At 42.7% G+C, this 10,408-nt stretch overlaps 1 protein-coding gene across 1 annotated transcript in view; it reads left to right on the top strand.

The window, feature by feature from the left end:
• The first annotated feature begins 1,994 nt into the window (after nucleotides 1-1,994).
• Nucleotides 1,995-10,408, top strand: part of ARL8B (ADP ribosylation factor like GTPase 8B) — a 55,677-nt gene continuing 47,263 nt past the window's right edge. The window contains exon 1 of the mRNA XM_010365694.2: nucleotides 1,995-2,275. Within this exon, the coding sequence (XP_010363996.2) occupies nucleotides 2,153-2,275 (123 nt within the window). The 5' untranslated portion in view covers nucleotides 1,995-2,152. The remainder of the gene's footprint in view (nucleotides 2,276-10,408) is intronic.

Here is a 10,408-nt window from a genome sequence, read left to right on the forward strand (position 1 = left end):
ACTAAGCTCCCTCAACTGACTACACAGACCCTTCCTGGACAAAGAGATCCTAGGCAAATCTTAGAAACTGAGTTCCTTCCCTCGACAAGATGGGAAGTCAGTCACACCTGGTTATACCTCCTCCCTTATGTGGTTTAGAAACAACAAATGACCAACATTCACATTAAAATAGAGATCATAAGACTGACAAAATGGACTCTGTGACAATTAGATACCAAATTATAAACAGGACCTAAGGCCATACTAGGCAAGGGTTAAATGACTAACTGCAAGGTTTTTCTTTTTCTCTACCAGCTAAACCAGCACTGGCCTGGAAATAAACACAATTAAAACAGTTACAACTCTCTTCCAGATGCAGGCTAACTGATCTGTTCCACAAGCCTAACTGTGGCTTTGATTAGACAAGAGACTGACTTCTGTAACTTTCTCCTGTTAAGAGACAGCTTACTATGCATCCATGCATTGGTTCTGGCTGGCTTTTTGTTTTGTTTTGTTTTTGTTTTTTTGAGATGGAGTCTTGCTCTGTCACCCAGGATGGCGTGCAGGGGCATGATCTCGGTCACTGCAACCTCTGCCTCCCGGATTCAAGCGATTCTCCTGCCTCAGTCTCCGGCATAGCTGGGATTACAGGCACCCGCCACCACGCCTGGGTAATTTTTGTATTTTTAGTAGAGACGGGGTTTCACCATGTTGGTCAGGCTGGTCTTGAACTCCTGACCTGAGGTGACCTGCCCGCCTTGGCCTCCCAATGTGTTGGGATTGACAGGCATGAGCCACTGCACCTGGCCTGGGCTAATTTTTTTATCTTTAGTAGAGACGGAGTTTCACCATGTTGGCCAGGCTGGTCTCAAATTCCTGACCTCGTGATCCACCCGCCTCAGCCTCCCAAAGTGTTGGGATTACAGGCTGTGAGCCACCACGCCCAGCTCAGTTCTGGCTGGTTTTACAGAGGCCAAGCACTTGAATGCCTTTCTGGTCTGCTGATGTGGAGGGCCTGATTATAATACATTTACTTTATTTATTTATTAATTTTTTTTTTTTTGAGACAGGGTCTCACTCTGTCACCCAGGCTGAAGTGCAGTGGCATGATCTCGGCTCACTGCAACCTTCACCTTCTGGGTTCACACAATTCTCCCACCTCAGCTTCCCAAGCAGCTGAGACTACAGGTGCATGCCACCACGTTCGGCTAATTTTGTTTTTTAGTAGAGATGGGGCTTCACCAGGCTGGTCAGGCTGGTCTCAAACTCCTGACCTCAGGTGATCTGCCCATCTTGGCCTCCCAAAGTGCTGGGATTACAGGCATAAGCCACCACACCCTGCCTGATTATAATACATTTAAATGTTAAGTCGCCACCCTTAAATGAACAAAGTCATATGAACCATACAGATTTGTTCACTATATGTGTGTTAGGACCACCACCTTCATACATATTAATAGCTCCTTCCATAAGTGAAATATGTTTACTTGGCCAACCCTTCAATATAAATTCTTGTTGCACCCTTCCCTCTCTCAAAGTGCTTACTTTTTTTTTTTTTAGCCTGAGGCTGCACTTCCTGCCTACAGGTTATAATCTCCTTCTTAAGAAATAAAGCTCTCCTTTCTAAATTTATAAACTGTGTGATTTTTAAGTTAACATTATCTTTTGCTACTACCAAAAATGTAGGACAGGAAGTTTTATTCCAAGCTAACTCTTCCAGAGTCTTGAAGTCTTCCTGCAGAGTAGATTGTTGATGAACGATTATAGAAAAAAAAAGAATGAATGAATTAACGAATGAATAAGTGGATGAATGACGGAAGAACCAACAGTGAATGAATGGAGAGAAAGCCTCAAGGGGGCCCGCGGGTACGCTGTGCTGCGGGGCATGCCCACCAGGTGGCGCTGCCAGCGGCGGGGGGGCCTGGTCAGACGGGCCGCGCCGCTCTTGCCGTGGGTGCAGACGGCGGCGCCGAGACGGGCGTGGGGGGTAGGGCGAGTCATATGACCCGCTTAGCTTCCTGGCTCTGGCCGCTGCTGCCCGCCGGTGTCCGCCCGCGTCGCGCCGGGGCACCGAGGAGCCGTTGGGGGGTCTAGGCGGAGGCCCGCTCGTGTGGAAGTCGTCGACGCCGCCGCTCGTCCGTCGTCCCGTCCGTCCTCGATCCCGGCCGCCATCATGCTGGCGCTCATCTCCCGCCTGCTGGACTGGTTCCGTTCGCTCTTTTGGAAGGAGGAGATGGAGCTGACGCTCGTGGGGCTGCAGTACTCGGGCAAGACCACCTTCGTCAATGTCATCGCGGTGAGTGCCCGCCCACGCTCTTGCCCGGGGCTCCGCAGCCCGGAGTCCGGCCCGACGCCTCTAGAAGGCCTGAGTTGGGGCTCCCCTCGGCGCGATGGGACTGATGGCGGGGGGGCGTGCGAAGCTGGGCCTGTCACCTCCCGAGGGCCAGAATTTGGAATTTCCCGCGTGTTGGCGGCGCGGGGAGTAGCACTGAGATCGGCAGCGGAAGGGTTAAGTCTGTGTAGACATTTTCCAAGGGCTGTGTCCTCAACGCCGCGGGGGCTCGGAAAGAGTTAAATTGGGCTCGTCATATTTTTTAAAGCACTTGGGGATTGGGGTTTCCATTGGGTTTGCCCAGTAGGGGCAGCCAAAGAGTTAAGTCCAGTCTGTCACTTTCCCAAAGGGTGGGATTTGGCAAATCCGTCAGCCCTATGAGAAAGCGTAAGCATTAAGATCCTCTCTTAAGTTGCCACTTTGGACCAATAGCCCCATTGTGAAAGCGGGAGACCAGTGTGGGCGCCTTCCTGAATTTTGTGGGCAGCTCGCCCCATCTAATTCAGTTACTTGTTTTCACTCCTCACCCAGGCGCGGAGACCAAGCTGATGGCTGAGCTCCAGCTAGCCCACAATACATAGTATTTATGAAGCTAAGAGTTAATTGTTTTAAGCGAGTAGATAAGATGGATCTGCAGTCAGCATAAAGTTAACTACCCTGCGAAAGCGGGGTTGGTCTTTCAATGGTGTTTTTCACTTGAAGAGAAAAGAAGGTACTGGACAGGTACATAGCTTAGCAGGCACAGGGAATGGGTGGAAGGAAAATGGCACGGAGGACTTACATAGAATGTGGTGTTTATTCAGCAATGATTGAGTAGAAAGATGATTATTTCGTTTTGCTTGTTTGGTTGGTTGGGAAAGAAATAGGAGCGAAAGATTTCTCCTCGATCTTGATTTAGAGCCCAAGAGTTGCTGTGACTCAGTTTTAGCTGGTAGTGGCTTGTACACGCCAGGGGAGTTTTAGAACTGTTCTGAAGAGAGATGGCAGCAGTTCTTCCACCTTTTCAATGACTGTTGAAATCCTGAAGACTAGCTGTCCGACTGGTTAGATTACACAAGAATGATTCAAGCACAGCTTTCATGTTTGAGAAAATAGGTAACTTGTGATTCTTAGTCCTTGCAGTAATAAAGCAACAGGAGTGAGTAAGTCTTGGAGAAAAAGAGATTAGCAGAAACCCCAACGTCCTTTGAAGAATGGTGTGTGTAAGGAAGCTTTACCTGCTTGTTGTTCGGCTCCTTTTCTAATATTATTATTATTACTTTTTTTTTTTTTTGAGACGGAGTTTCGCATTGTCCCCCAGGCTGGAGTGCAGTGGCGAGATCTCAGCTCACTGCCACCTCCACCTCCCAGGTTCAGGCGATTTTCCTGCCTTCACCTCCTGAGTAGCTGGGATTACAGAAGTCCTCCACCACGGCCGGCTAATTACTTTTAGTAGAGACGGGTTTTGCTGTGTTGCTCAGGCTGGTCTCAAACTCCTGACCTCATGTGATCCGCCCAACTTGAACCCTTAAATTGCTGGGATTACAGGCGTGAGCCACCATGCCTGGCCACCTATTGTAATATTATGATTTTATGAGCTTCCACAGGAATAGAAGAGTGGAATGTGTATCTAATACCACTAATTTTTTTTTTTTTTTTTTTTTCTGGTAGAGATAAGATCTTCCTATGTTGCCCAGGCCAGCCTTGAACTCCTGGGCTCAATCGAGCCTCCTGCCTTGGCCTCCTAAAGTGCTGGGATTACAGGCATGAGCCACTGTTCCTGGCCTAATACCACTAAAATTAATGAGGAAAAATGAACTTCAGATTACATATTTATATTAGAATTTTTTTCTTTTCCTTTTTTTTTTTTTGAAGGCAGGATCTTCGCCCAGACTGGAGTGCAGTGGTGCAGTCGTAGCTCACTGCAGCCTCCAACTCCTGGCTCATGTGTTCCTCCCTGCCTCGGCCTCCCAAGTAGCTGCGACTACAGGCACGTGCCACTACTGTGGCTGGCTATTTATTTATTTATTTAAAAAATTTTTTTTTATAGAGATGGGCTCTTGCTATGTTGCCAGGGCTGGTCTTGAACTCCTGGCCTCAAGCAGTCTTCCTGCCTTGGCCTTCCAGCGTACTGGGATTATAGGCTTGAACCATCACATCCGGCTATAACTTTTCTATAATATGGAAAAGATGAGGCATAAGCTTGAGTGAAGTTGAGCTCAGTTAACTAAATTTTCTCATATCCCCTTGAGCTGAGAATTAGAGTCATCTTGTAAATCTTGTTCTTTTGACAACATTGAATTAATGTATCATGTAGATAGGTGTATTAATACAGCCATTTGTATTTGTTGCAGTTAGGTCGTTATGCATGGGATGTCTGAAAAGTTGAGCAAATCTTTGAGAAACTTCTTGCTGATTTTCATGCTTCTGTTTTCAGTAGACAGTGTAGCTTAATGAGCATGACCTTTGAAGTCAGACAACCCTGGATTTGAAATCTGGCTCTGCCACTTAGCAGCCTTATATCCTCTTTGAGTCCTTACTTTCCCATCTATTAAATGGAGGTAATGATATGTTTCTTACAGAGTTACTCTAGGGATTAAATGACATGAAAAATGTTAAGTGGCTAGCACTCATATTGGTCCACAGAAGGGGATAGGTAAATGGTAACTGTTGTTGTTATTTGTAATTGGGTGTACCCATTGAATGCAGGAACAATGGCTTGAAAAATACTGAGAAGGGGCTCAGGTAGTATCATTTTCTACTTTGAATCACTGTCTATCCAGATGTGGGCTGCAGTAGTGGATTTATGGATTGTGGAAAGTGATCGCATCATGTGTTCCCCCCGCCCCCCCATTAGATTATTATGCTTAACAACAACAAAACTAATGCAAAGCTGTTGAAGTCAAAGTGAACCAGTGGCTCCAGTATTATCTTTTTTTTTTTTTTGAGATGGAGTCCTGCTCTGTTGCCCAGGCTGGAGTGCAGTGGCGTGATCTTGGCTGACTGCAACCTCTGCCTCCTGGGTTCAGGCTATTCTTGTGCCTCAGCCTCCGGAGTAGCTGGGACTACAGGCGACTGCCACCACATCCAGCTAATTTTTGTATTTTTAGTAGAGATGGGGTTTCACCATGTTGGGCAGGCTGTTCTTGAACTCCTGGTCTCAAGTAATGTGCCTGCCTTGGTCTCCCAAAGTGCTGGGATTACAGGTGTGAGCCACTGTGCCTGGCCCACTGTTATCATTAGACTATCCTTTTTAAAATTGTAATGGTGTGGGTAGCTTCAGTTAAGAAAAAGAAAGTCACAAAGATAAGGTGATAGATGTGTTAATTAGCTTGATTTAGCCATTCCACATGGTAAACATGTATCAGAACATCTTGTATTCCATAAATGTATACAGTTATGATTTGTCAATTAAAAGTAATACTAATTTAAAAAAGAAAAAAAAATCTGAGCTGTAATTGACTGATGCTTTTAAGATGCTGAAAAGAGGACCCCAGTAAATTTCATACTTTTTAACCTCAAGGCTCTAACCTAACCCCTGATTCTTACAGAATATATTGAGGATATAGTGATTAAAATCCAAGTTAGTGATTAAAGATGATTTTACAGATTTTTAGGTAGAAACAATGTGTCTAAAATAGTAAGCTTAGCCTTTTAAGAAATCAGCTGCACTTTTTGTATTGTATATAAAATGTTTACTTTATAGAATCAGAAATACAGGTGTGTTGAGTACTACGTGTCACTCTAGAAAGTTGACCATTTATTCATTCAAATTTAAGAAGCAACTTCTCAGGTATGAAAAGCTTCAGCTGAAGCCAGTTTTCTTTTTGTAAAAGTCAACATTTTGTAAACAAATTAAAATGTCACTACATGTGCCTTAAACATTAAGGAAGATTTAATAGATGTCATTTAACTTACTCAAAAGGTTCATGAAGCTGAATTACTATTATATGTAGGGTTTGGTTTAAGTCTAAAAGATAATGCTGCTTAGTTACAGAATGCTCAGACTTAAAATGCTTTTCCTTAGGATTTTAAAACTGAAATGATACCTCATTTAATCCAATTTTATGTAGGGACACTTGGTATGTATAGTGTTCTCTTTTGTTTTGGACGTTATAAAAAAGTAACAACCTAGTCTTTAATTTTCTGATTAGTGTCAGGGAATGAAGTATTTTCCATTACTAACTGTTCTGGCAGTTATTGCACAATAAGTCATGTGCCTACATGTGTAATGTATGTTGAGTAATAGTTATTTTTAACTGGGGCTCTTAGATATGTTATAGTTATTAAAAAAATAGGATTTACCAAAATAATATGGGATAAATCTTATGGACATTATGTATTTTTTAAATGGAAGTATAAAAATTTGTTTACACATTTGCGCATTGTTGATATCTGAGGTTAATCCAAGGAAAAGTTTATTACTGCTGAGAATTAGGAAAAGAAGATATTTGGGAAAACTGTAGAAATATGAACCTAGAATCATTTTTAAAAGAGTTTGTAGAAACCTTAATTAAGTAGTCTAATTTAACCCTCAGTTTTTAGATGTGGCTAGCAGATCTAGTGAGGTTAAGTGGAATTCCTAAGGCAACAAAGCTAATTAGTAGCAGAGATAGAATTAGAATCCGGGACCAGTGTACTTTCTACTTTTCCCACCTCTTTAGATCCAGCTGAGGTTAGAACCATAGAACTGTGAATTGGGAGATCTTAATCCATTAAACATCTTTTTTGTATTTAATCTAATTTAAAAAATCAGCTGCACTTTTTGTATTGTATATAAAATGTTTGCTTTATACAATCAGAAATACAGACGTAATGAGTACTATGTGTCACTCTAGAAAGTAGAGAGAGTTTTAAATCCAGGCATCTTAAGCATATTGAGTAACATTTGAGGACTGTATATTTATCTATGAACGTGAATTAGGAGAAGGAATGATAATCTGTAGAAAGTAAGAGTGGAATATTATGTTTGGATATTTAAATAACTGGCCCGCAGATATTATTGAGTTGTTGAAGTACCTTTAATATCTTTAAAAAGCAGAGGGCCGGGCGCATTGACTCATGCCTGTAATCCCAGCACTTTAGGAGGCCGAGGTGGGCAGATCATGAGGTCAGGGGTTTGAGACCTGCCTGACCAACATGGTGAAACCCCAGTCTCTACTACAAATGCAAAAATTAGCTTGGCATTACTCAGGAGGCTGAGGCAAGAGAATCGCTTGAACCTGGGAGCCGGAGGTTGCGTTGAGCCGAATTTCGGGCGATTACACTCCAGCCTGGGCCACAGAGTGAAAATCTGTCTCAAAAAAAGAAAAAATAAACAAAAGCAGAAATAATTTTGTATTTGATTGTATTGCTTATTATTTAATTTCTTGGGAGGTAAGGATGGCAAAAACCATTTTTAAAGAAAATGGACTGTGGTTCAAGTCTAAATGTTTTACACATCTGAAACTTACTGGAGACGCTAGTTTTCCAATAAGGTGGTCTTCAAGTATAGATTCCGAGTTGTGGAAAATGAGGCATGTTACAAAGGAACATCTCTACCTTCCATAAAGTACTCTACCCTTCATCCGCTCTCCAATTATTTGTTTTTCCTTGCAGACCAAGAATCTTGAAAGCCAAATGTTCTCATTAAGAGGCTGTTAGAGTGCAATAATGCATTCTAAATGACTGTCTTAGATATTTCATAAGTTAATGGATTTTTTAAGTTTTTCAAAGATATAGTAAGTAGATGGTTACTGAACATGGATATAAAATACATTGAACCTATAAAAAAGTTACTCAAATATTATTAAAAAATTTTTTTCTGAAAATTTTGTGTTACCAAAATAATACAGGCTCATTAGTGGAGATAAGAATAGTATAAAGTAGAAGAAGCCACTTATTTCTATCATCCAAGATTAACTACTATAAACATTAAAAGCATTTCGTTTTTGTTTTTTTAATATGTCTATCCATATGTCTTTTTAAAAGTTCTGAGATAATATTACTTATAATGCTTTATATTCTGGTTTAATTGTTACAGTGTATGCATTTTTCTATCTAAAACATTTTTCATGTCTTCATAGTTTATTCCATTGTGGTTTGTCTTGTGGATATACCATATTTGGTAATTCCCTCATTGGACATTTGAGCGATTTCTTATGTTTTCCTGTTGTACTCAATTTGATCTACATTTCCTGAGGATGCATTCCACAGAGTTGGTATTTTTGGGTCAAAAATGCATATTATGTCATATGGCCAAATTGCTTTCCAGAAAGCGTATACTCCCACTGAGAAGGTCTAAACAGTTTTTGTTTTTGTTTTTGTTTTTTGTTTTTTTTTTTTTTTTAGACAGAGTCTCGCTCTTGTTGCCCAGGCTGGAGTGCAGTGGCACAGTCTTGGCACACTGCAACCTCCACCTCCTGGGTTCAAGCGATTCTCCTGCCTCAGCTTCCCGAGTAGCTGGGATTACAGGCTTTTGCCACCTCACCTAGCTAATTCTGAACAGATTTCATGTATAAAGTTGGACTTTGGTTAAGCACTTTGTCGTCTGGTATTTTTTAGGACATACATAGTTTTGTTGATGAAGTAAAGCAGTATTTTAAAATTATCCTATTAGATACCACTCTGTTTGTGTTTAATGCATTTTAAGAAGTTCCTTTTTATATTTCAGCAACTGCCAAGACTAATAACTGTAGAGAACATAATTGTTTCTGAGACAAGTTCTTCCTCCGTTGCCCATGCTGGAGTGTAGTGGCATGATCATGGCTTATTGCAGCCTCTACCTCCTGGGCTCTGGCTCAAGGGATCCTCCCACCTTAGCCTCCCAAGTAGTAGGGACCACAGGCATATGTCACTATGCCTGGCTAATTTTTTTAAAAAAGATTTTTGCTGCTGGGTGTGGTGGCTCACGCCTGTAATCTCAGCATTTAGGGAGTCAGAAGCAGGAGGATTACTTGAGGCCAGGAGTTGAAGACCAGCCTGGGCAACATAGTGAGGCCACATTCTCCACATTGTCTCTCTCTTTTTTTTTTTTTCAAACGGAGTCTTGCTCTGTCGCCCAGGCTGTAGTATAGTGGCATGATCTTGGCTCACTGTGACCTCTGCCTCCTGGGTTCAAGTGATTCTCCTGCCTCAGCCTCCCAAGTAGCTAGGACTACAGGCACGTGCCACCACACCCAGCTAGTTTTTGTATTTTCAGTAGAGACAGGGTTTCACCATGTTGGCAAGGCTGGCCTTGAACTCCTGACCTCAGGTGATCTGCCTGCCTCAGCCTCCCAAAGTATTTTTATTATTATTATTATTATTATTATTATTATTATTATTTTTGAGACAGAGTCTTGCTTTGTCACCCAGGCTGGAGTGCAGTGGTGCGATCTCGGCTCACTGCAGCCTCCACCTCCCAGGTTCAAGCAATTCTCCTGCCTCAGCCTCCCGAGTAGCTGGGACTACAGGCGCCTGCCAACACGCCCGGCTAATTTTTTGTATTTTTAGTGGAGACGGGGTTTCACCGTGTTAGCCAGGATGGTCTCGATCTCCTGACCTCGTGAGCCACCCACCTTGGCCTCCCAAAGTGCTGGGATTACAGGCGTGAGCCACCGCGCCTGGCCCTATTTTTTTTTTTTTTTTTTTTAGTAGAGACTGGATCTCACTATGTTGCCCAGGCTGGTCCCGGAACTCCTGAGCTCAGGAGATTCTCCTGCCTCAGCCTCCCAAAGTGCTGAGATTACAGGCAGGAGCCACCACGCTTGCCCCTGAGAACATAGTTCTTTTTTGTTGACCTTCCCAGGGAAGCCATGTAAATATAAATATAGCTTATCCCCTTTAGTTATCATGCTACTATTTTGTTTCAAAAGTATTGGTAAATTGCATATTCCATAACCCTGATATGTTTCAGTATAATCCTTACCTAATCTTGGACCTATTATAGTGGGATGCTGCTTGCTTGTGTTTTTTCTTTTTTTTTTTGTGGGGGGATGGGGGTGAGGGGATGGAATCTTGCTCTGTTGCCCAGGCTGAAGGGCAGTGGCGTGATCTCAGCTGACTGTAACTTCTGCCTTCTGGGTTCAGGTGATTCTCCTGTCTCAGCCTCTCCCCAGTAGCTGGGATTACAGGCGTGCGCCACCACGCCTGGCTGAT

Source organism: Rhinopithecus roxellana, chromosome 1 (assembly GCF_007565055.1).
Source record: "Rhinopithecus roxellana isolate Shanxi Qingling chromosome 1, ASM756505v1, whole genome shotgun sequence".
NCBI classification, from domain to species: Eukaryota; Metazoa; Chordata; class Mammalia; order Primates; family Cercopithecidae; genus Rhinopithecus; species Rhinopithecus roxellana.